We start from the raw sequence: 26,611 nt of genomic DNA, 5'->3' as shown, positions 1-26,611 counted from the left end.
CAGGAGAATCGCTTGAACCCAGAAGGTAGAAGTTGCAGTGAGCCGAGACCGCGCCACCGCACTCCAGCCTGGTGACAGAGCGAGACTCTGTCTCAAACAAACAAAAAAAAAAAAGAATATGAATTTTATTAAGTGCTCATCTTTTATAAATAACTGAAATTGAATAAACCTGGTACTGAACAATATTTTTTAACTCCTTTTTCATGGGACATGAGGGACTGGGTGCCTTCTGACCGACCCTATGTTTGTTCATTGAATTTGGACTTGTAAACCTTAAGATGGGAAAACAAACCAAATTGGAATATTTCTTTAAAAAAAAACTAGGATGGAAGACTCAATGAATTTACATTAATGTTTCTCAGCTGGGGACAACTTTGCCCCCAGAGGACACCTGGCTTGTCTGAATCCATTTTTGGTTGTCACAACCTGTGAGGTGCTGCTAGCATTGAGTGGGTTGAGAGTCCCACAGCCATTTGAATTAATGTTCCCCCAAAAATAATATATCATTTTTCACTGGCTGCTTTCAATATATTTTTCTTTGTCTTTAGTTTTCAGTTTTATGATGATGTGTGTAGATACGGACTCCTTCAGGTTCATCTAGTTTGGTTTTGCTGAGCTTCTTCAATGTGTAGGTTTATGTCATTTGCCAAATTTGGGAAATTTTCTTGCAATTATTTTTCAATTAGTTTTATTTTTATGCCCCACACTCTTTCTCCTCTCCTTCAGGACCTCTGATGACACAAATGTTAGACATTTGGGTATCATTCCCAAAGTCCCCGAGGCTCTGTTCATTTTTTTAAAAATATTTTTTCTCTCTGTTGTTCAGACCAGGTTATATCTGTTAATCTACCTTCATATACACTGATTCTTCCCTCTGTTATCTCCGTTCTAACACTGAGTCTATCTAGTGAATTTTTGTTGTTGTTGTTTTAGTTATAGCATTTTTCAGTTCTCAAATTTCCATTTATACCTTTTATTTTTCTGCTGAAACTTCCTGGCTTTCCATTCATTTCAAGAGTATCTGCTCTTACTTCTTGGAACATTTTTTATCATGGTTGCTTTAAAAGTCTTTGTAGCCAGCCACAATGGCTCATGCCTGTAATCCCAGCACTTTAGGAGGCCAAGGCAGGCAGATCACTTGAGCCTAGGAATTCAAAACCAGCCTGGGCAACGTGGTAAAACCCCACTTCCAAAAAAATAACAAAAATTAGCTGGGCATGGTGGTGCACACCTGTAGTCCCAGCTACTTGGGAGGCTGAGGTGGGAGGATCACCTGAGCCTGGAGAGGTCAAGGCTACAGTGAGCCATGATTGAGCCACTGTACTCCAGCCTGGGCGACAGAATGAGACACTTCCTCTCTCCCTCCCTCCCTCCCTCCCTCCCTCCCTCCCTTCCTTCTTTCCTTTCTTTCTCTTTCTCTCTCTCTCTCTCACACACACACATACACACACATACACACACAGATCTTTGTTAGATAATTCAAACATCTGTGTCATCTCAGAATTTGATGTTTATCAATGTTTTTACTCATGGAAGTTGAAGTTTTCCTGGTTCTTTGTATGCTGAGTAATTTTGGATTGTATTCTAGATATTCTGCATATTATATTATGAAACTCCAAGTCTTGTTTAAACCATATACAGAATTCTGATAATTTTATTCCATCAGGAAATCAGTCTAGTTGGATTCAGAATACAAATTCTGACCAGTATCCTGTTGTTAATTGTTTCCAACATCTTTGCAGTGCTGTTCATACCTGTCCTGCAGATGCACCACAAAGTGGCTTCTCTGGAACTCACACAATGCTCCTATTCTATAGTTCAATTCTTGAAGTCTTTGGTAAGTTTCTGTCTAGGATAAGTCCCATTCATGTGTAGCTTAGGGATTCAGCAGTTCATAAAGAACTTTATGGTGTTGCTTTCTCAATCTTTACCCTTTCTGAAATCTCCCCAGTACTTTTTAGTTCCTAGGGCTCCCCTTTTCATTGCTCTAACTGGAAAGTTGGGGCTTCAGTTTTTCTAATCTACTAAACACTCGTTATGACTGTGTCCACATCTGAGGCCACGTGGCAGCAGGACAGACAGAAAATAAAACAACAGGTGGTTGCCCCACCCTCTTGGATCACAGCTCCTCTGATCAGGGAGGAAAGTTTCTCTATTTCAGAGTTGTAGGTAATTGTAGGCCTCTGTTGGTGTCACTGCTGCTGTTGCCATTTTGGGATTGTCTAGTGACTGGGGCATGAGGAAGTAGTGAGAAAAATGAAAAATTTTGATCATCTTTATTTTCCCTTTTCGGCTTTTTGTGTCACAGCTAACAGTTTCTCTTACAGCCCTCTATGTTTAAGTAAGTCCAATGTCTACTTTCAGGTTTCTAGCTGCCTTGCATTTAGGCTGGAGGATACTGAAGGAAAAGAAGTGGAAAACATAATGCCAATTTGATGGAATTTTAAAAATCTGGTCTTCTTCCCCAACCTACCTGCTGCTATTTAATTTTCAGTTTTTAAACTGCTACAGGTATTCAGTTTTTAAACATGCCTTCAGTGGGAAAGTCATGGTGGAGTATACTTAGTCTATTTACCCAAAACCTATGTATATCTTCTGATTTCATCTACCTTTTGGGGAGGGCACAGGTCTTTACCTAGGGCATCATTTAACTTTTGCTGTGGAACAAAACGTCCAAATTTAGTGGCTTTAAGCAACACTTTACTTAGCTCAGGATTCTGTGGGCCAGCTGGGAGATTCTTCTGTTCTGAGCTGGCTTGGCTGTGTTCTTTCTTGCATTTGCAATCAGCTGGGGTCAGCTGGCAATTGGATGATCTAAAATGTCCTCATTATATGTGTAATATTTGGCTGGCTGTCACTCAGGAGGTTTCAGTTGCCTCCCATGTAGTCTTGTGCCCCATCCAGCAAGCTAGCTGGGACTTGATAACATGTTACATGTCTAAAAGCATCAAAAGAGGGCAGGCCACAATGTGGAAGCACTTTTCAAGTATCTGCTTGCTTCACATTTACCATTGTCCCATTGACCAAAGCAAGTCATGTGGCCAAGCCCAAAGCCACTGTGGGCAAGAAATACTTCAGGGAGTTGATAAAAGGAAAATGCTAACTTTGCACACAAGCTACCCAAACTAAGTGTGCATTCAGGAAAGTACACTACATATTTAAGATTGCTCTTCAGTTGCTTTTTAAAATGAGTAACAACTTGGTTGTATCTAGAATTTTGGAGTTGTAACTTTCCTTCAATTGTCCTTGGTTTTGCTCCATTGTTTTCTGACATTTAATATTATATATAATACCTAACTTGTGTTCTTTCTGAAAAGAGGATGCTTTTATGGAATGCTTGTAGAAGTCATGCAAGCTTGAGGCTTGAAAGTACTACGTGTGTGTGTCTTTTCAGCAAGTTTATTTGAAAACTCATATCCTATTTTCATATTGTGGTATTTTCTCAAGTGGGGATTCTTTTTCACATCATATTTCTTTTATTTTTAATTCTCAGTCCCTCCAGGGGTTGGTTGGAATCTTTTCTACTTTTCTCAAACCTTATTTTCCCAAAAGACCATTCTTTCTCCTCCTCTTGCTTATGAGATGTTATCACTTCTAACTTCACAAAGAAACAGGAATAGAGAATCCTGCATCCATAGCAGCTCTTCTCTCATCTCCAAATACAGTCTTTTGCCAGAGGCTAATCCCTCTGCCTGTCCTTTGGGTCCCATTACCTGCTCCCTTGGCAGAGTCTTGGGTCAATCAGTTACACCTGTTCTCTCCTAAAATGTCAAGCTTCCCTTTTTCTGGCTCCTTTTCCTCAACATATTATTTTTGGATTTTTTTAGAGACAGAGCGTCACTCTGTCGCCCAGGCCAGAGTGCAGTGGTGTATTCATTGCTTACTGTAGCGTTGAACTCCTGGGCTCAAGCAATCCTCCCTCCTCAGGCTCCTAAGTAGTTGGGGGAGTACAGGTGTACATCATCATGCCCGGCTAACTTTTAAATATTTTTTCTACAGAAATCATGTCTTGCTATGTTGCCCATGCTGGTCTTGAACTCCTGGTTTCAAGTGATCCTCCCGCCTTGGCCTCCCAAAGCACTGGGATTACAGGCATGAGCCACCAGGCCTGGCCCTACTCAACATTTTAAACTAGTTCGTCCTAACATCCTGTTTTTTTCACACACACACACCCCAAACAAACACAAACAACAACAACAACAAAAAACCTTTCTTGACCAATGTTCTTCTTCAAATACCTCCCTTATCTTTCCTCCTCTTTACAGGCAAATTTCTAGACAATACTGTCCACATTTGCTGTCCCAATTTGCTCGCTCAACATCTACCATTCTGCCCAGACTGCTCTTACAGAGATAATCAATGGCCCTTTGCTGCTCAGTTCAGTGGACGTCATGGCCTTTGCATATTGACCACTCCCTCCTGGCATTTTCTTCACTTAGCTTTCTGGACACCTCACTCACCTGCGTTTCTTCTCACCTCTCTGGCTGATCCTTCTCAGTCATTTTATGGGATATGTTTCTTCTTCTCATTCTTTAATTCCTAGTTTTTCTGTGAGTTTTTCCTTACTCTTCCCTCCTCACCCTATATGTTCTCCCTGGTTTATCTCAACTACTCCCAGGATTTTAATGACCTGCCAAAGGTGGAAGATTCTCAACTCTCTAGTCTTGATCTCGCTCCTGAAGTTCTTGGTCTGCTTATGGGGCTTCTCTACCCAGTTATCCACAGGCACACCCAAAAGTAAACACCATGTTTTCCACAATCCCTTTCCCATCACAGCCTCTGTGCCCCGAGCCTTCTCCTCTCATATGACACCTATCATCCTGACAACTGCCTAAGCCTGGGTGTCACCTCTGACTGCTCCCTCTACATCTCTCTCCTCTCCCACCCAGCCAATCAATTACCCAGGCCTACATTACATATTCTATCTCCAACACACCACTCGAATCCACCTGCTCCTCTGCTTCTACTGCCACAACCAAGGAAAAGCATCGTCATCTCTCATCTGGATTAGTTCTAAGAGCTGCAAACTGAGTCTTTCTGTCTTATTACCTTTCAATCCACTCTCCACACTCCAGGCACACTGAAAGTGAATCACGTCACTATCGTGTTTAAACCTGTGAATGGCTTTCCACTGTTCTTAGAATAAATTCGAACTCCTCAACATGGCCTTTAATTTCAACTCTTTCTTATTTCGCCAATCATCTCTCTTGCCATCTGCCCTCTCCCATTCTTTGATTCACCTACAAAGAACACCCTTGTCCTCCATGAAATCTCTCATGGCATGTGATTCTTCACACATGCTGTTTTTTCCTAGAAGAGTTTTCTGCTCCTTTCCCATCATTTCTCCAGCTAACTCTTAATAACTGATTCAAATTGCAGCTTTCCTGATCTCCAAGTCCTAAGAAGTAAGGGCCTTCTCTCCTTACTGTACAATTAACATGCTATTCTGTAATTAAGACTGTAATTGCCTGTACTGTCCCACTGTAAGATCCAAGGGGTAGGGAGAAGGCCTGTGGTGGTTACTGCTGTATCCCCAACATCTTGACAAATGCCTGAGACAAAGAAAGCCTCAAATAAGTACTTACTGAAGAATGAATGAATAAACTATAGCATATATTTAGAGGAACTATGTATTCTTCTCTGTTTATTCATACTTATCCCTGTAAGTATGTGCATAATTATCTCTCTAAGGAAGTCCATGCTTGCCTGGTATTGTCTTAAGAGTAAATGGGAGGCTGAGCTTGATTTTGACTGATAGTTCTTGAGTAATTTTTATATAGACTGGATTTCCAAATATCTCAAGGAATGATGAAAAAGAAGATAATCGTAAGAGCAATTTTCAGTTGGGGGAGTTAGGTGGGAAACTGTGCCATGGGAACCTTCCGGTGAATTTCATGGTGCCTATGGCTGATTAGAGCAAAGTGTGGTGCTTTTTAACACCATGGTCCCAGGGCTACCAATCTGTGACAGAACAGAGAGGATGCTCCAGCGATGAGAGTCATCAGTCTCCTAGCTGACCTGTGAAGGTGGGTTGCTACTAGGACCCACTCTGGTTTCTTTCTCTTGGGAAGTAGGTTGTACATTATAGTGTTGCTTAAACCTAGCCTTGCTAATGCTGGGTCTTGCTGAAATGCCTTGAAACTTGTGTTATGTAAATGCCACTATCTTTGGTTTCTAATGCAGAAGTAAATCTTTATTCATTACTTATTCATTCAATAAATATTTACTGAGCACCTACTCTGTGCCAGTCATTGTTTCAGTGAACAACATGAAGGTCTCTTCCCTTAAGAACTTTCACTGGAATTGAGGGGAGACAGAAAGTCAACAAATAATTAAGTAAATATATAGTATGTCACAAAGGGGTAAGTGCTATAAAGAAGAATAAAGCTGGGGAAGGGAGGTAGGGATGTAGACTTTTGCTCTGAGTGTGGTGAGAGTCATTAGAAGATTTGTGCAAAGGAATGATGGGCTCTGCTTGAAGTTGAAATAATTATTCTAGTTTTTCCTATTTATGTATTTGATGGGTCATTTAACAGATAATTTGGGAAGTAAGGTGGTTGAAGCCCATGTAGAATCTGCTGTCTTAGTCAGAAGTCCTCTGATCTCATGTCTTCCTATTTTAACCATCTTAAGAGTGCATAATCCAAGTGTAATTTTCAACTGGACCCATAGAATAGGCAGATTCTCCATTAATAAACAGCATTTGGGGATGAATTATTTACTGGATAGAGTTTTCCCACTCCTTTACAGCAAACAAACACTGGTATACCTGGACCAAACCTTTTCCTTGAGATTTCAGTTTACAAAAAATAACTGTTTTATTGTGTGTTTTATTATACAACATGTTCATTGTGTGAAATCAGAAACTACAGATTAGCAAACAGAATAAAACAAAAGTAACTTAGAGATATCCATTTAAAACAATTTACCCTTCTAGATTTTAATTTTAGCTAAAAAGTAAGTTTTCAAGTGTTCCTTGACCACTTGTCTCAATGTAATTATGAGTTCAAGTACAGGCAGGCATTACTTAACAATAGAGACATATTCTAAGGAATGCATCATTAGGCGATTTCATTGTTGTGTGAACATCATAGAGTGTACTTACACAAACCCAGATGGTATAGTCTACTACACACCTGGTCTATATGGTATAATCCACTGCTCCAAGGCTACAAACCTGTATAGCTGTTATTGTCCTCAATGACAGTGGTCCCATAAGATTAGAATGGAGCTCCCTACACAGGTGTATCATTTTTTATCTTGCACACTGTAATTGTATTGTACCATTTCTGTGTTTAGATACTCAAATACTTACCATTGTGTTACAGTTGCCTTCAGTATTCAGTACTTCCTCTTGTTATATTAAAGTTAAAGCCAGGCCAATCACACATATCCTATTGTTACTAAATAATAAAGGCAACAATGTAACTCCAAGAACAGCAGCATCAATAATTGCTATTCAGAGAGCACTTATTATGTGCTTGCCATCCTGATAAGCAATTCAGAAACATAAATTAAAAATATGTTCTAAAATATTTCAGAAAATTACATCATTGCAAAAAATGAGAGTTTAGTTTTGGCTTATTTCTTAAAAAAAAAAAAAAAAAAAAGAAAGCTAGTCATGGGGTTGATAAAACCCAAGAGAACCAGCTAGCAGTGTTAGCTTGAACTATTCTTATTTATCCAGGCCCTATCAATAATTAAGCTGCCCCTTGAGGCCACCGGAATACCATTTAATTCTTCTGCAACACTGCACTAAAATGCTTTGAAAAAGTTCTTCTTGTTATATTATTTACTACTGTTATATAAGTACACTAAATTATATGTGGTAGCTTACTGCTAATAAAATAGTCAATTAATTTTTCAGTGAATATATGACTTGTCTGTAAATGACAACCATGGCCATCATTATTCCAGAAAAGCAAATGGTAAGAATTTAATTCAAGACATGAAATTCTAACAAAATTCAAAGGCCACCCTCCAACTTGATAATTCTACTTCAAAGAATGTAGCATAAGAAAAAAAAAAATCATAGATTTAAATGTCCAACAACAGAAAACTAACATGGCCATGCACAAAGTAAAGTACTATGTAGTTGTGAGGTAGTCTATTTCCAGATGTGAGAAATACTAATAATTTTATATGAAAATGGCACCTTTCCAAGCCATATAGAATGAAATCTCAATTCTGTAAAATATATACGTACATATTTAAATATAGTATACACATATAAATATTGAAAAGATAGAGCCTAAAATTTAAAAGTAGGTAGTGTTAATATGGGTAATTATTATTTCTTTTTATATTTTTAGTGTTTTCTAAATGTCTACAATCCATATATATTTTTATATTCAAAGAGAAATAGGTTCTTTTTTCACATATATAGATTGATAGTTTTCAGATGCTTTTAACTTACGGGCCTTTTTTTAAAAAAAAACAAGGTCAGAGCCTTAGAGATTTGTAGTCAAGTGGTATCTTTTATTAACTTCTACTAAAACATGTTTGAATATTAACTTATTTTAAATGGTGTATTTGAAACTACAGCATTTCTCCTTCATAAAATATCTTTGCTTTGTTTTTCACGTTGGGGTACTTAAATAGAATAGAGCTGTCTTTGATCAAAATAAAAAATAAGTATGAATCTTACTAGTAACCTCTCCTTTCTTTCAGATTAAACCACACAATCAGCAATACCTCAAGTGAGCTAACTGAATTTCTGTGAGTCTGACTCTGACAACCTGTGGCACTTATGAGAAAGAGGGGTTATTCTCAGTGATTTGGGGCCAGTTTCTGCTGCTTTGAGTCCCTCCCTATAACTTGGATGACTGACAGATTTTGTGCCTCTTCCCAGAATATCATTCTTCAGTCTTTTCATAAGAAATGACTAGGACAAGAACCATAGTGTCCTATTTCTCAGAAGTTTCTGACCCTATGCATTGGGTGACATCTCTAATTACCACCAAGAAATACCAACAGAGTACATAGCAGCTATGAACTATCTAAGACATACGGGCAAAGACAAGAATACATGCTAGTCAGCCTGACGCTGCAATTTATACTCCTGAGCATTTTGTTTCCTTATCCCTGAAGTGTGGATATAATACCTGTTCACCGGGCAGCTGTGAGGATATGTGAGTTAATTTACAAAAATGCAGAGTACAGTGCTTGGCACACAGCTAAAACTCAGTAAGTGGCAGCTTACAAATATCATCATTATTGGTGAAGAAACAAAATGAATTATATTGTACATGTAATTATGCAAACCAAGGAAGGATAAAAACATATTAATGATTTTAAAACCATCTTTGGGGAAACGATAGACTTCCAGATAATTTAAAACCCATAGAGATAAACTAACATATTCAAATGCCACCATTTGATGGTATACCTCCAAACTACATACTTCTATTAACTTTCTTAAAATTGGTAAATAACACCTTGTGATTAGGTGCTCAAATAAAGTGATTATTGCAAGCTGGCTGTATAGCCTGTCCTGCAACTGTGACAGATGACATTAATTACATTTTTATGTGTAGCATAGGAACTGCACATTCTCTGGCTGCAGAACCAAACCAGATGCAGAGCACTCTGTTTCAGCTTGAGTAATGGAAAGAAGGAAGCAAAAGCTCATGACTGCAGAAGGCAAGGCTGGAGAACAGGGCAAGAGGCACATCAGCCCTGGTTCTTTGGGAAACAAGTGAGGGTTGAGAATGAAACAAGCCCTTGTGTAGCAGGAGCCTCTAAATTCTGACCTTCTCTTAAAATAGCTAAGCAGAACTTAAGAGGGTAAAAGCAGAGTACTCTCCTGTCTGTGTTTACATTGTCTCTATCTAGTAGAAGGTTTGGAATTAAATAACTCTTTTGTTGAATGAAGAAATCAAGCCTCAAAGGTAAGGCTCTCCACGTGAAATGGCTGTGGGGGATTTGAGAGGCACGGAGTCTTGGTCAGCTTGGGCATTCACCTGGATACTCCCTGATTTCCCACTAAATGTTCAAAGGTGAGGACAAAAATTTTAATTTAGCCACAAGCAATGCTGTTGTGAGGGCACTTATTACTGTTTGCTTACAAATATTGTTTGGAACTTCATAATAAGTAGAAAATAAAATTTATTCTCTGGAAGTGTTTTTCATATCATTGTGAAAACTATACTCTCCTTGGAATGAGGATACATTTGGTATAATATCTGGTATAATCTCACATTACATAATTATTCTGGTATATAGAATAAGTGCTTATACTATAGATAATAATAAAGATATTAGATGAAAGTTACCAGGACTTATTAAGTCCAGACACTAGGCTAAGTGGCTTTCCATATATAACTCATGAATCCTTTAAACGACTATCTGGAGTAGGTTACTATATCCACTTTATAGCTGCAGAAACTGAGGCTTATTTACAAATATTCCCAAGTCCACACAGCTCCCAACAGTGGCAAAGCCAAGATTCATATCCAGAATATCTGATTTCAGAACCTAAAAGCTTATTTTGACCAATAGGCTTCATTTAGAATTTTAAAGGCATAAATCTAAAATAATCAGTATTTGAATAGTTGAATATTGTTGTTTTTAAAATGCTTCACTTTTTTTTTTTAACCTGTTGAAAACTTTCAAGTTTAGGCAACTATGTCTATAACTGGTTTTGATGTAATTAAGATTTAAGTCTTGAAGTTGTTCCCTATAACTCTGCATGGAATTGAGTATTTCTACAAGTGTCTTCTTGATTATTATATCCATTTACACACAAAAAAATTCCTGAAATTACCTGCTCCACACTCCTTATCAGAGAGAATAATTTGGGTAACAGGATTTTTTGTCATTGAGGAAACTGTAAAAAATATGGCTGTTTAAGAGGCCAGAACTATCAGATACACAGTATTGATTTGGATCTCCATATAGACATGGGGATATTATTGAAACATGAGGACGTCTCAAAATCTTCTCCCAAGGAAAACAAGCATTATGCTCACTAATGACTCCACAGCAGTTCTAAAGGCTGCTTCAGATTCACGCTAATAATTTCTTTCCATTTTGATAGAAAATAGGCTTCTGACCTAGAACCATAACAATGGAAGAAGAGCTAAAAAAGAGGAAGATTGGTGATTAAAAACCATTTATGCCTAGTGTTCCACTATTGGAACACTAAGCATATGGGAGTAATTTGTATCTTACTGGTCAAGGTCATCGCCAAGTTCTAACTGTAAAAATTTAAAAAATTGCAACCTCAGGCATAAACGGGTACAAAAAAAAAAAAGGCAGAAAAGATTAGTCTTGCTTTCTAATCTAAAGGGACCTGGAATTCTTTGGACTTGGTAGATATAGATTCTGGCTTTTTATTCTTTCAGATGACAAATGTGTCCTAGGGGTTGATCTTACTCCTCTATAAACTCTGATCTCTCCTTTGTGCCCTTTGCCTCTCTTATTCTTTCCTCTTCCAGCAATAACACTGATGGGAAGGTGAGGTGCGTAGTGTGCTATACTCGCTCGAGGAAGGCAGAACTTCCCACCTGCAATTGTAATGACTTGTTACCCTTCCATGTGGTCAGCAATGTTTAGGAATGAAAAAGCTGTTCAGGAAGCATGGAGCATTCCCCCTACTAAATGCCAAAGTAACCAGGAATCCACTGTAAATAGGCAGTTTCCAAGGATGAAATTCTTTGAGAACCAGAAAGTCTGGATAAGAAGAGAACTTCTAGTAGCAAGCAAGCAGGCATATCTGTTTTTGTCTCTGTCTCTCTCTCTGCATGTGTGTGCGTGTGTGTGTGTGTGTGTGTGTGTGTGTGTGTGTGTGTCTACTGTGCATTCTCCAGGCCATTCCTCAAGAGCCAGCGACTCATTCCTCCAACTACTGGGAATACTGGCTGCTAGCTGCTGAAACTCACAGCTGATCCCTCTCTGGGAATTACCATCCACCAATGGGAGCTGCCTCACTCCAAGATTACTTAATCCCTCCCCAAAACAAAGGCCAGGACTCCTTGCCTGGATATGAGATCACTCCAAAGGCCATGCCAGCCCCAGAGCACTCGCAGGTGCAGCCTCTCCCTCTGCCCAATTTTGCCTTTCTTGCTCCCTCAAGAATGGACAGCCTGCTCTTGAATCTCTGGAATGATCTCCCAAGATCACAAAGCAAGTACGCAGAAGGGCTGGAATTCAAATCCAAATCTGTTTGACTCTTAGCCCTAGGTTTCTATCCACTTTATCAAGCCCTTGACTTTGACTTACAAAATACACATCCTCACATTTTAGCAAGACATACAAAGTCCCTTCTTAATGACCATCCTTTCTAATTTCACATCCCATCACCCACTCCCATACAATCCCTGGTCCAATCATATGAAACTCTTTCCTTTCCTGGAACATGCTCATGTTCTCCTTTCCTGGAATAGCTCTTTGTCCTTCCGTTTGATGAATGCCTCCTTCTCCTACAAGTCTCACTTCAAGTGTTCCCCTAGCTGTGAAGAATTTCCTCATCCCCTAGGTAGAGTTAAGATCTCCAGCCTTCCAGTTCCGTTTAGCATGGTAACTGTTAATTACTGTAATGAGCTCCTTGCAGGCAGGGACATGTCTTTTAGCTCTGCTCCCCTAGCCAGGCATTTTAAAGATGCTTTGTTGAATGGATTAATAAATGAACTCAGTAGAGGTACTGGTCCTAGAGGCCCTGTCTCAATAAGAAGCATTATATAGTGCCATACAAATTTGGATAAATTGTGACCTCCTTGAGCACCAGGACTAGTTTTTCTTCATCTTTGCAGCCTTTTCAACACCTGTCATCGTAGTCTCCTGCCCATAAGAGATGCTCAGAAAAACCTGCTGAACCAAATGAGGTCTCTGCATAAAGAGCTCATGTACAAGAAAATTATTTCACTTTCACGGCTCTGTCTAAATTACTTTTTAAAAACTCTACTATTTAAGACGCATAGGATATTTCTCTATGTGTTCTTAAATTATATGCTCCTTAGTTTCAATTTTCAAAGTTTCTCCTTCGTTTGAAATTTTTTTTTTTTCTATTTAATGGAGCATAAGGTGACTTAGAGCTTGCTAAATTCCCTTTCTAGGTCAGAAATCAAATCTAATGTGGATACATCAAACATGACTAAGAAATTTTCCAGCTGGCCTGCTTAACACTATGTCTTTGTTTTAAGGAGACTCTTTGAAACATAAATATTAATCTACAGGGTGGTTTTTCTCCCCGCTACTTTCTGAAACTAATAATTACTTACTGAATAGAGGTACAGGTATAGGTACAGGCATTAACATTCCTAATACAAAGCTGAGGGGGTGGGGAAAACTCTCATCTTACAAGCATAAAAAATGAACGCTAGTTGTACTGGGCAAGTAGCTGCACTCTCTACACAGGAAACAGTCCCATTTTATTATTTGTGCTCAGCAAAAATGTCTACACAACAAAAAAACTGCTGAGAGTTGGCTGAGATTAGTAACAATGATAAGAAAACTTCAAAGCCCAGTTCTTGTTTTTTAATGGACTTGGGAAGGAGGAAGCTTGCTGGTGTGTAAGGGATGGAGTTTTCTGTGCCCTGTGAAATTTTCTTCATGTCGCTCTCTCACAGCCTCTGCTGCTGGTCTGGTGAGACTAAGAAAGACTGTGCTAGCATCTTCTCAAGAGAGTAGCACATGTAACAATCTTGTTCTTTACAAGTTTCTCACCATGTGTGAGCCCCAAACAAAGAATTCAAGGCATTTACCCTCTGGCCTGATTTTTCATGAGTACAGGTAGTCCGTTCCTGGGCAGAGGTGCAATTTGCAGGAACATCTTATTTCAAAATTTTTGCTCACATTGTTTAGCTCGTAGATTCACTGACTTACAACTCTATACGTATGCCCTATACCTAACTTTTTATTCTGTATTTTTAAAAGATTAATTCATCCAATTTAACTCTTTTTTTTTTTTTTTTTTTGAGTTGGAGTCTCACTCTGCCACCCAGGCTGGAGTGCAGTGGTGCGATCTCAGTTCACTGCAACCTCCACCTCCCGGGTTCAAGCGATTCTCCTGCCTCAGCCTCCCAAGTAGCTGGGACTACAGGCATGCGCTACCAAGCCCAGCTAATTTTTGTGTTTTTAGTAGAGATGGGGTTTCATTATGTTGGCCAGGATGGTCTCAATCTCTTGACCTCGTGATCCACCCACCTCGGCCTCCCAAAATGCTGTGACTACAGGCATGAGCCACCGCGCCCAGCCTGATTTTTAATTCTTTATTCCATGTCTTTAAAACATCCATTCATCTAATTTTTAACCGTTTATTCTGTGTCTCTAAAGGATTCATTCACCTAATTTTTCAGACACCGTTCTCAGTCCTGGTTATAGGCAAGGCAGTTACCGGAAAGCACACTATGGCAGGATTTATGGAGTGTACCTTTTTAAACATCCTGGTAGAATCCTCACTTATCTGCATGAACCGCATAATCACATTGTTCAGATAGATGTCACTCAAGGTTGCATGGTCTTTGCTTTCTCTCCTTACTTGGTTCAGGAGCAAATACCAGCAGTTCACTGGAGACAACAGGTTCTGGTCTTTCCTAAGAAGTGAAGAAACACAGAATTACCATCCATTTCAAAGCTGTCCCAATCAGATGAGTGAAGTCACCAAGGCAAACTAAGGAGCCACAACAGATGGATACTGTCGCTGTGCTTCCTGCTCTGAGCATTTCTCAGACCGGGATACTTATCAGCCAGCAGAACAGCCTTCCAGCCTGTGGACGGCACAGAGCCAGCAATTGTCCAGGTTTGGAAGGAAAAACCTGGACCAAGAACACTGGTGAAAACCTATATTCCTGACAAGGACCATGGGACCCTAACATACACAGTGCTTAGGCAGGCCCTCAGCTTTACACACTCCATTGAATAAAGTGATTTACGTTTACATAAAAATGTATTGACTACTGTCTCAGACAGACTGTGGTTTTGCCACGGCATACAAAGTCTGCTTTGAATGTTCAGTCTGTTGCTGGAAAAGAAATTTGGCTAGTTATGCGTTGCATGGAACATAAATTCGAGGGTTATTTATTAATCCCCTGATACATAACCTCCAGTCTCCCAAAAACTGTTCCTGGGAATCAGAACTTTATTGCATTGTCTCAAGGCTCATGAAGAGAACCATGAAGTTTGCTGGCTTATGACTTGTCACATGTCCTGTTGAAACCCATTAAACTGTTTCAGATTCATAACTGCTCCTTGTTTTATTCTATAAAATAAAGCTAAAAGTTAATATAAACAGCAAAAGAAAACTGTTTAAAAATCTTAAAGAGTAACTCAACAAAAACAGTGAGCAACTGCGAAGATACGGCTTAAGAAAAAGTACTTTTTAAAAAATGTTTGCGGCCGGGCGTGGTGGCTCACACCTGTAATCCTAACACTTTGGGAGGCCGAGGTGGGCGGACTGCCTAAGATTGGGAGTTCGAGACCAGCCTGGGCAACATGGCGAAACCCTGTCTCTACTAAAAATACAAAAATTAGCTGGGCGTGGTAGTGGGCACATGTAATCCCAGCTACTTGGGAGGCTGAAGCACAAGAATTGCTTGAACCTAGAAGGTGGAAGTTGCAGTGAGCCAAGATTGTGCCACTGCACTTCAGCCTGGGAGACACAGCAAAAGTCTGTCTCAAAAACAAAAAAAAAAAGAAAAGAAATTTTTTTGTTTATTTTTTCTTTAAAAAGTAACTGTAAAATGGCAAAATGGCAGAGAATCCTTATGCTAACACAGGAACAAAAGCACCCTTTAATCAGACATGTTATTCTCCTATTATTTATGATCATTTGTGACTCTGAATGTTAATAAGTTAGGAAAGAAATGATGAAGTTGGGTCTTTCTGCCATGGCGTCTCTCAGATTCAGGATTTATTTATTTATTTATTTATTTATTTATTGAGACGGAGTCTCGCTCCGTCGCCCAGGCTGGAGTACAGTGGCCGGATCTCAGCTCACTGCAAGCTCCGCCTCCTGGGTTTACGCCATTCTCCTGCCTCAGCCTCCCGAGTAGCTGGGACTACAGGCGCCCGCCACCTCGCCCGGCTAGTTTTTTGTATTTTTTAGTAGAGACGGGGTTTCACCGGGTTAGCCAGGATGGTCTCGATCTCCTGACCTCGTGATCCGCCCGTCTCGGCCTCCCAAAGTGCTGGGATTACAGGCTTGAGCCACCGCGCCCGGCCAGATTCAGGATTTAATATTGCCTTAAGTCAGTGCCCTCTCCAGAAGAAAATGAAAGCAGACAATGGAAGCAGGAATGCACACAGGGGAAGAAGGCCTGATTTAGGCTCCTAGCACTTGGCACCTGTGAGGGTAGCCTCCCATTCTCCCCACTGGCACACTGAAGAATTATGCCCTCTACCCTGCCATCTCCCTTTTTTCTTAACACCATCAGGCAAAGAGCAGTGGTTCTATAGCAGGTAATTGGAACTTTTCTATTGAGAGTTTCTATCTATCCAGCCCCATATAATAAGGTAAATGGTACCTTATTTCTATTAATCTTCATGTAGATCTTCTCTGCTGAAGTAACCCACACATTCTTTCAGAACATTTCATGCTTCAGCGTATCCTCAGGGCCTTGCCCCATAGTAAGCATTAAATAAGTGTTATTTCACTCATTGCATAAACAATTATTATTGCCTTAGTAATAATAGCAGTAGCAGTAATATTGAAAACAATAACAGCTATCATTTACTGAGCACTTACTGTGAAAAGTAATACCCATGTCAAGATCATGGCCTCCTGAGCTGCACTGTCTAGGTTCACCTGCAGCACTACCCCTTACTAGCTATGAGATCTTGGGCAAATGATCTTAACTGCTCTGTGCCTCAGTCACTTTGTAGAATGGGTAAAATAACAGTGCTTGTAAGATTGTTCATGAGAATCACTGGAGTTAATATTATTTTAAAATGCTTATAATAATGCCGTGTATATATAGTAAGTGCTATATAAAGTCAGCTATTTTATCCAGAGGCTGGTATAGACTTTACAGATATCAACTCTACTTAATCCTTATTACTACCATTTGAGGCAGAGATTCTTTGTATCTTCTTTTTATTTATTTTTATTTTTTTAGATGGAGTTTCACTCTTGTTGCCTAGGCTGGACTGCAATGGCGTGATCTCGACTCACTGCAACCTTTTCCTCCTGGGTTCAAGCGATTCTCCTGGCTCAGCCTCCCAAGTAGCTGGGATTACAGGTGCCTGCCACCATGCCTGGCTAATTTTTGTATTTTTAGTAGAGACAGGGTTTCACCATGTTGGTCAGGCTGGTCTTGAACTACTGACCTCAGGTTATCCACCTACCTCAGCCTCCCAAAGTGCTGGGATTACAAATGTGAGCCACCACACCTGGCCCTTTGTATCTTGTCTATCAGTGAAAGAATGGAAGCTTAGCAAGGCATACTGATTTGATAAAGACTAAAGCTAGTGTCTGAGAGAGTCTTTTTTGAGTCCAGGGAAGCTGAACCAAGCCTTGGTCTTTCCACTATGCAGTGGCATCTTTAGGCCAAAGATTGTTCTACACAATAAGTGTCCCAAAACTGAGTAAGAACCAGACTCCAGAATATAGCTTAAATGATTGGTAATGATATCATGCTAAAGATGTAACATTTGTTTGGTGAAAAGGAGAAGGAATATCAAGTGCATATCCTGGGTTGGTTATCAGTCGTATCAAAGACTTTATCACGTTTCTCACTTAAGGGTCATAAAACCTCATTTTACAAGTTAGGACACCAAGGCTCAGAGAGGTTAAGTAACTTAACCAGAGTCACAAAGTGGAGCCAATATTCAAACCCAAACCTGGCTGACTTTTTTTCCCAATCCTGTTTTATCCTTTTCACAGACATATTCATCTTATCTTCAGTCCCATATTCAATAATAAACTTACTCAAGTTAAAGAAAATTTCAAACTGCTTACCTTTTAAAGAAAACTACCAAATAAACCAGGAGAAACAAAAATGCGTCCATCTGCCATGGGGCCAGATAAGATACATGGACCCATCCGTATTTTCCCTTCACAGCCACCGATTACTAAATGCAAAACACAGAAGATACTCAAAAATATTCACTGAATGGGCTGTGCACGGTGGCTCACACCTGTCATCCTGGGACTTTGGGAGGCTGAGGCAGGCAGATCTCTTGAGGTCAGGAGTTCAAGACCGGCCTAGCCAACATGGCAAAACTCTGTCTCTAGTGAAAATACAAAAATTAGCCAGGCATGATGGTGGGCACCTATTGTAATCCCACTACTCGGGAGGATGAGGCAGAAGAATTGCTTGAACCTGGGAGGAGGAGGTTGCAGTGAGCCGAGATCGCACCACTGCACTCCAGCATGGGTGACAGAGCAAGACTCCATCTCAAAAAAAAAAAAAAAAAAAAAATTACTGAATAGATGAATGGGCTGTCTTCTTAATTACAACTGCTTTTAAAAAGAAACAGTTAAGTTACTATAAATGTGAATACAGTACTGGCTCCAGCCTCTGCTTCCCAGCCCCACTCTCTGTTAAGTACATATAACATTTGTTCACCCTGGGATCATCATTAAGATTTATTTTTATGCTGGACCAACAGTAAAGGTTACAGTCGAAAGACTGTGTGCGTGGGGAGAGAGAGAGAGAGAGGAGAGAGAAAGGGAGAGAAAGAAAAAGGAGAAGAGAGAAAAGAGAGGAGAGAGAGAAATAGAGAGAGAGAGAGAGAAAGAAAGAGAGAGGTATTTCTTATCCAGAATAGTTTTGTGTTTGCTTCTGCACAAGTATCCCAGGGATAGTTCCCATCCCATTTTTTTATGCAGGCTCCAAGGTCATGGAGAGGTGTAAAATGAATGGAACTGCAAAGCCAATGGTGAAAGAAAGGCATGCTTCTCCGCAGCCCCTTCCAAACAGGAGCCCAGGCTGAGCAGCCAGGTCTCCTTGTTGTGCCCCATGAAGGTGGGTAGAGGGTTTTCTGTTTAACCATTTCACTGAGATAGCAGCTCTTCTGGTTCTGGGATGCAATGCAATGGGGTTGGTGGGGAGGAAGCTCTTAGTTCCAAGTCTTTACTTGGCACAGACCTCCTCTTCTCTCCCCCTGTGAAATTAAAGGGTAGATACAACTGCCACTTAGGTTTTCAGTTCCCTCTTTTTTTGGCCCCTAGAAATTTATATTTAAAAGGATGTCCATTATATGTTAACCAACATTTCTGAGAGTTTTCAGATTTACATGTTTTTCAGATTATCTGGCCTGCTGTATTTACAGAAATGAAAGCCTGCACTGTCTTTTTTTCTATCTCCTAAACAGGTCAACTTCTCTCTACCTGCAGTGTTCCTTCTCGTGCCCTCAGGAAAAGGTCTGGATGGAAGGCCTGGCCAGGAAGATCCCCAGGCCCCCAGGACCTGCTCTGATTCACACCTGCAGCCATGTAGCTCACCGCCTCCCTACTCACTCCCACTGGACTACTTCTATTCTGCAAACCTGCTGTACATCCCTTAGCCGGGCGTGGTACATTCCCTGCCGGCCCCTTGCCCATGATGGTTCCCTTGCCTGGAATATCCTCCTCTTCTCTCCTTTATTGACCAACTAGTCCTTCAGGTCTTTGCTTAGATGCCACTTCTTTAAGGACCTTCCCTTTCCCACCTCCAATGCAGAACAGATATCAACTGGGTCTGTCCAGGGTCTCCCCGGCCTTCCCCTGTTGGAGCACTTGAATATTTCACTGGAGTTATCTGCTTACTTGTCTTTCTTTGTTCTGGGAATTTTTTTTTTTTTTTCTTTGACATGGAGTCTCACTCTGTTGCCCAGCCTGGAGTGCAGTGTTGCAATCTCAGCTCACTGCAACCTCTGCTGCCCGGGTTCAAGATATTCTCCTGCCTCAGCCTCCCGAGTGGCTGGCATTACAGATGCATGCCACTATGCCTGGCTAATTTTTGTATTTTTAGTACAGATGGGGTTTCACCATATTGGTCAGGCTGGTCTTGAACTCCTGACCTCAGGTGATCCACCTGCCTTGGCCTCCCAAAGTGCTGGGATTACAGGTATGAGCCACCCTGCCCAGCCCTGTCCCCAGGATTTAAATCATACGGTAAATTTCATTAGCAGAACATCTTATGTGTAATTTTTAAAGCAAATAAGTTATAATTAAACTTACTTGATGCTCATTCATAGCATTTTCCTTAAAACTTTTGTTTTAAATCAGTGTCAATTACAATGACCATAAACATGATGGGCAGGAAGGGGGGCACTAAACTCAAGCAATTCTTACTGCTTATTTTCATATAAATTCACAATAGAAAATCTGAGGTCTTTGCTTGAACAAAAAGCTACTTTAAATCTATCCTACCTATAGCAGATATCAACTCCCAGGTTTCTATAATCAAGAATTTTACAAACAGATACCTTCTCTTCTGGCATATAAAGTTATCCATAAATATATATGTATTAGAAAGACAAAACTGTCAACAGATTACACTAGTTTGAAATGATAAACTGATGCCCATAAATTACAAATGTAGAGGGCTGCTTTGATTTATGAGAATATGCTCTATAACCACTACTCAGACAAAAATAGAAAAATCAAAAATCCACAAAGGTGGCAAAGGCAGGATGGATATCACCCTTGGAAAGGTGAATTAGATTCAAGTCTCTTACTTGTATTGTTGATGATCCTTAGTGCTTCTCGTTTTTGCCATGAACCTTTCTGCTAATTTCTCTAGATTCCGGGAATATTCCGTCTCAATTTCAGCTTTTTTTCGGAAGAAATCTTGTAGGTCCTGGAGAAGCTGAACTCGCATCTCCGTTTGCTGCTCCAGGCATTTTTGTTGTTCTACCAGTTGAGCTCGAATTTCTGAGGAGAGAAGAGAAGCCACTGGATGGTTACATGAAAATTAATGAGGTGTGCTGGCATGTGCAAGATATAAGTCACAAAATATATATATAATATATGTATATTTTAAATGTATTTATTTAGTTATTTTTGAGATAGGGGTCTCACTCTGTCACCCAGGCTGGAATGCAGTGGTGCAATCTCAGTTCACTGTAACCTCTGCGTCCCGGGTTCAAGCAATTCACCTGCCTCAGCCTCCAGAATAGCTGAGACTATAGGCATGCATCACCAGGTAATCCACCCACCCTGGCCTCCCAAAGTGCTAGGATTACAGGCGTGAGTCACTGCGTCTGACCATGACTCCTAACTATTTATTTAGCTCTGTATTGGACCTTTGTTAGAATACTGTGTCCAGGTTGATTCTTTAAATAAGTTATCTGCTGACCCTTTAAAAGGACAAGAGGAGCCTCAGGAAAGAACGTAATAGATTAGAATAAATATATGGGTTACATTTGTAATGCCACAAACACACAAAGAGCCATGAGGGGAAAGAATGAAAGCCTTTCAGATAACAATTCATAACATCTTTGGGTAGCTGAAAACACTGTAATTTTTTCAACAGCACTCTATCTCAGCTATCCCTTTTGAGTCTGAATGGCAAAGAAATAAGCATCATTTCTTCCAGGCTCTGAACCACTACACGTTTGCCATTTGGCACATACAGAGACTGACATCTGGTAATTTTTATTTAGTGCATAATTTCTAGTTTGTAAAACACATAGCTTCAGGGCTTATAGGGATGCTGTGCCTAAAAATAACTTCTTTCCGTAGCCAAATAATCCATTCATGACAATGTAGTCCTCAGATTCCAGTTTATTATTCTGTTCACGACAAAAAGGCCTCTTCAGCTGGCCTTCACCTTTTACACATTGTTCAAAATAATACCCTTATCGACGTATTTAGTCCTCAAAGAATCTTCTGATAATTTTAATATGTTAGAAACTTGAAGGGTGGTCATTTGGTGATTCAGGGAAATCTCAAAAGCAAAAATGTGGCATGCAAAAATATCTGTAAACGACTGTAACAAAGAAACATGTGTGTTTTGGAAAATGAGATACAGTAACTAATAACTACAGACTTGTTTTTGTTCTAAAGACCTAAGGCTAAGCTCCAAAGACAAGAACATCACGCTGGAAAACTTCTTCATTTCGTCTTTCCCAGTGTCAGTACATTTCCCGAAAAGTGAAGGCTGAATCTAATTCAGTGGAGTTAGTAGAAATCAATGTCCAAATAATGTCTCTTTAAATTTCTTGCTATTCCTCTTAGATACAGAAGGCCAGTACTGATTATAAATATATATATGTATATATATGTGTGCGTGTATAATATATATACACATAAACTTGACCATGTTTAATCGAGTTCATTAACAGCAAGTTAATAGCAAGTTCATGAATAAGGTGGTCAAGTTCTGAATGGGGAGTCAGGAAATGTGCTTAATTTAAAAATAACTAGTAATAACTCAATGTTTACTATTCTATGCCCTAATGAAGTAAGTTTTAGTAGTATTTTCCATTTTACAAAGAATAATTGAAGTTTAAGGAGTATAAATACTTTATCTAAGCATTTCAGCCAGTAACTGGTACCCCTGGAGACTTTTGACCCTAACCTGTCAGTCTGACTAATCAAACACTTCCCCCATCCTTCTACCGATCAAACCTTTTTTTGGGCACCTATACTGTGCCAGGCTTGTATCCTGGCAAAGAAGAAACAATAACTAATGAAACAAGATCTCTGCCCTCAATAAGGTCAGGCTCCAGGCAGTGCTGTCTCTGGGGAGTCCTGGGGGAAGACAGGGAAGAATTTCTCAAGTGTCCTTGCGTGGTCTCTCCACCTCTAGATTGCAGGATTTTATTATAACTTCACAGACATGTGCTGAACACCAGAGTTGAACACATTATTACATGCTTTTAACTAGTCAATCAAAGTAAGTGTTTTCCAATACAGTAGTATAATCAGCATGTTTGCCAAACTTTGTCTTTCAAACTACAGAGTTCTTTTTGTTTCATGAAGAAAAAGAATATTTCAAGGGTGGGGGTGTTTCCCACCATTCAGGGATCCTAGTAAGTCTTTCAAGATGAATTAATTTTAGCACACCTAGCTGCACTAAGAGAAAGTAAATCAAACATCTTAGGCTGTCAACTAGTTTTCTGTTTTTTTGTTTTGTTTTGTTTTTTAGCTGCCTTAGTGCCAAGTAAGAAATAAAAGTACAAATCGCAAATCTCATCAGAAATACACAAAAATTATACAGGCTTTTTTCTTGGGTCTCATTTTTAAATATTCTCTTGCTTACTTCCATCAGGATTTAAGATCAACAACTAGGGAATCATGAGAATGACGGATTTAACAATTAAATCCTCATCCTCGTTTTACAAAAATTAACTGTTACTTTGTGTCATCTGTAATTTTCCAATCAAAACAAGACACTCAGCATTCTCCACAACAGGAAACATGTAAGAGACAGAATCTAGAGCATCACTGCGAAAAAATCAACTCCAAAAAATGGAAGATAATCCATTCAACTACCTCTTCAATTTAGAGAAGTTTAGGACAAATAAGGAAAGGATCATAAGAAAGATCATTTTTAAAAACTCAACAGAAAACTACTACCATAAGAAACATCTCATTAGGGGCCAGGTGCAGTGGCTCACGCCTGTAATCCCAGCATTTTGGAAGGCCCAGGTGGGTGGATCTCTTGAGATCAGGAGTTCGAGACCAGCCAGGCCGACATGGTGAAACCCTGTCTCTACTAAAAATACAAAAATTAGCCAGGCATGATGGCATGCACCTGTAATCTCAGCTACCTGGGAGGCTGAGTCACGAGACTTGCTTGAACCCAGGAGATGCAGGTTGCAGTGAGCAGAGATTGCACCACTGCACTCTAGACTGGGCAAAGAGTGAGACTCTATCTCAAAACAAACAAACAAACAAACAAACAAACAAAAAACAACAAAAAAACACATCTTGTTAGGAAGAGAAAATCTTTGGATTCCTTATACCGCACCAGCATCATAGGGCTGCAGAGTACAGAGGTCACCTCCATGAACAAATGGCATGGCTATCCTAGTATGACTTCACTAGATTTGTGCTCACCTTAAACAGCACCAAAGAATTTAAAGAAATATTTCAAAATGAATAAAATGAGTAAAATAAATGATTGGTTGCATAAATTCGTGTCTGCTGCTCAGAACAGATCAAAGGGCCATGCACACTGGCTCATGGCTGTAGCCCCAACACTTAGGGAGGCCAAGGCAGGTGGATCACTTGAGCTCAAACATTTGAAATCAGCCTGGGCAAGATAGGGAGACCCCATGTCCACACAAAAAATTAGAAATTAGCTGGTTGTGGTGGTGCACGCCTGCAATCGCAGCTACCCAGGAGGCTGAGGTGCAAGGATCCCTCGAGCCCTAGAGCTTGAGGCTGCAGTGGAGCTGTGATCACGCCACTGGCGCTCCAGCCGGACAACAGAGTGACATCCTGTCTCAAACAAAAAAGAACAAATCAAGGAAGCCCGTGGTGCACTGGGCCCCACACTGCATGAATTCTGCCATGGGGCCACAGGCGGCTGCAGCTAGAGGCACCACTGTCGTCATGGGAACTACAGAACTAAAGCTGGAACTGGGGAAAGCGTAAGTGCAAGGGGTAATTCTGAGAAAAACTGTGAGCCTCATTTCTGCATAAGACACTGCAGCTTCCTTCCTACCCCCAGGTTCTTTGACAGTCTATTAAGGCTCCCACCCCTTTTTAGAGGCTTTTTTGGGGTTAGTATTGACCTGAAACATTTTTTTTAGACTCAAAGTTCATTTTAGTTTAGGTGAACAAGCAATTATTGAGTTTCCATTTTGTGTTACGCAGCGTCCTAGGCACTGGAGATACAAAGGTTCGTAAGACACAGGTCCTTCTGGTTAGGAAGACAAATCCCAAACCCATCATTTACACTCTGTTCACTGCCATAACAAAGAAGTGCAACAGGAAGCTATGGAAAGAGGAGCAGAAACTGACTCAGACTGGAAGAGTGTGGAACACATAATGCCTTGAAGGATAAGTAGGTTACAAGATACACGGCAGTAACCACCAAGAAAGTGAAAACATAACCCACAGGATGGGAGAAAATAGTCACAAATCATATATCTGATAAGGAACTTGTATAAAGAATATACAAAGAACTCTTACAACTCAACAATTAAAAACAAAATCTCAATTTTAAAAATGGACAGACTGGACGCGGTGGCTCATGCCTGTAATACCAGCACTTCAGGAGGTCAAGGTGGGTGGATTATGAGGTCAAGAGATCGAGACCATCCTGGCCAATATGGTGAAACCCCATTTCTACTAAAAATACAAAAATTAGCTGGGTGCGGTGGTGTTCACCTGAAGTCCCAACTACTCAGGAGGCTGAGGCAGGAGAATTGCTTGAACCTGGCAGGCGGAGGTTGCAGTGAGCCAAGATCGTGCCACTGCACTCCAGTCTAGTGACAGAGAGAGGCTGCATCTCAAAAATAATAATAATAATAAAAATTTTAAAATGGTCAAAGGGTCTCAATAGACATTTCTCCCAAGATGATATACAAATGGCCAGTAGCATATGAAAAGTTGCTCAATATCATTAGCTTTCAGGGAGGTGCAAATCAAAAGCACAATGGGGTGCCACTTCACACTCACTAGGATGGCTATAATAAGAAAGATTAAAAAAAAGTGTTGGAAGACAATGTGGAGAAACTGGAACTCACACATTGCTGGTGGAAATGTAGAATGATGCAGTCCCTTTGGAAAACAGTCAGGAAGTTCTTCAAAATATTACACTTAGAGTTACCATATGACTCAGCCATTCTACTCCTAGGTATACATTCCAGAGAAATGAAAATCTATTTCCACACAAAAACTTGCATGTGAATGTGTGCACTAGTAGCATTGCTCATAACAGCTGAAAGGTGAAAACAGCTCAAATGTGTATCAACTAATAAAGAGATAAACAAAATGTGATATAGCCACACAACAGAATACTGTTTAGCCATAAAAAGGAATGAAGTACTTATTTACAACATGGATGAACCTTGAAAACATAACTTTAGTGAGTGAAACCACTCACACACACAAAAAACACAGTCTATAATTTCATTCCTACAAAAGGTCCAGAGTAATATATAGAGACAGAAAGTAGATTAGGGGTTGCCTAGAGTTGGGATGGTTGGGGAAAAATGGCTGCTAAGGGGTGCAAAGTTTCTTTATAGGGTAATAAAAATGATCTAAAATTGATTGTGGCTCTGGTCGCAAAAACTGTGAATATGCCAAAAGCCACTGAATTGTAATCTCGAAATGATAAATCGTGTGACAGGTGAAATATATCTCAAAACAGCTGTTATATACATAAAAAGATAGCTATATCACAATTCCATGAAATTTCGGTTGTTGATACATTTCTGATAATGATGATAATAGTAATAACAACAAACTCCTATTTCCACACCCAGTACTTTTTGGTACTTTTTGTCAAATGTCCAACATGGGGACAAGCACTTTAAAAAGATTTCATGAGCCCAAAGGCACTTAATGCCATAGAAAAGATTTACCGAATAGAATATTAAGAAAGGTTTTCACCATGAATCCCCCATAACCGCATAAAACAGCACAAGCTCTTTTAGGCAGAAAACGTGATCTCTGAGGAGGCTGTAAGCAGTCATTACTTAAATCTAGGTCAGGAGCTACTAAATAACCATAATGGCTGTTTTAATGGAGGCTAAAATTTACTGTTTTTTTTAAAATGACTATTATTTC

At 39.9% G+C, this 26,611-nt stretch overlaps 2 protein-coding genes across 3 annotated transcripts in view; one reads left to right on the top strand and one right to left on the bottom strand.

The window, feature by feature from the left end:
- Positions 1-26,611, top strand: part of PPM1H (protein phosphatase, Mg2+/Mn2+ dependent 1H) — a 1,465,797-nt gene that overhangs the window by 309,889 nt on the left and 1,129,297 nt on the right. The window lies entirely within an intron of this gene.
- SRGAP1 (SLIT-ROBO Rho GTPase activating protein 1) overlaps positions 1-26,611 on the bottom strand; it is a 306,109-nt gene that overhangs the window by 139,676 nt on the left and 139,822 nt on the right. For both annotated transcript variants that reach the window (XM_050748400.1, XM_050748401.1), the window contains exons 2-3: positions 20,602-20,797; positions 14,372-14,534 (exon numbers count right to left, since the gene is read on the bottom strand). In XM_050748400.1, the coding sequence (XP_050604357.1) occupies positions 14,372-14,534; positions 20,602-20,797 (359 nt within the window). The remainder of the gene's footprint in view (positions 1-14,371; positions 14,535-20,601; positions 20,798-26,611) is intronic.

This window comes from Macaca thibetana, chromosome 11 (assembly GCF_024542745.1).
Source record: "Macaca thibetana thibetana isolate TM-01 chromosome 11, ASM2454274v1, whole genome shotgun sequence".
In the NCBI taxonomy this organism is placed as follows: domain Eukaryota; kingdom Metazoa; phylum Chordata; class Mammalia; order Primates; family Cercopithecidae; genus Macaca; species Macaca thibetana.
This window is presented reverse-complemented; position numbering and strand designations above follow the sequence as displayed.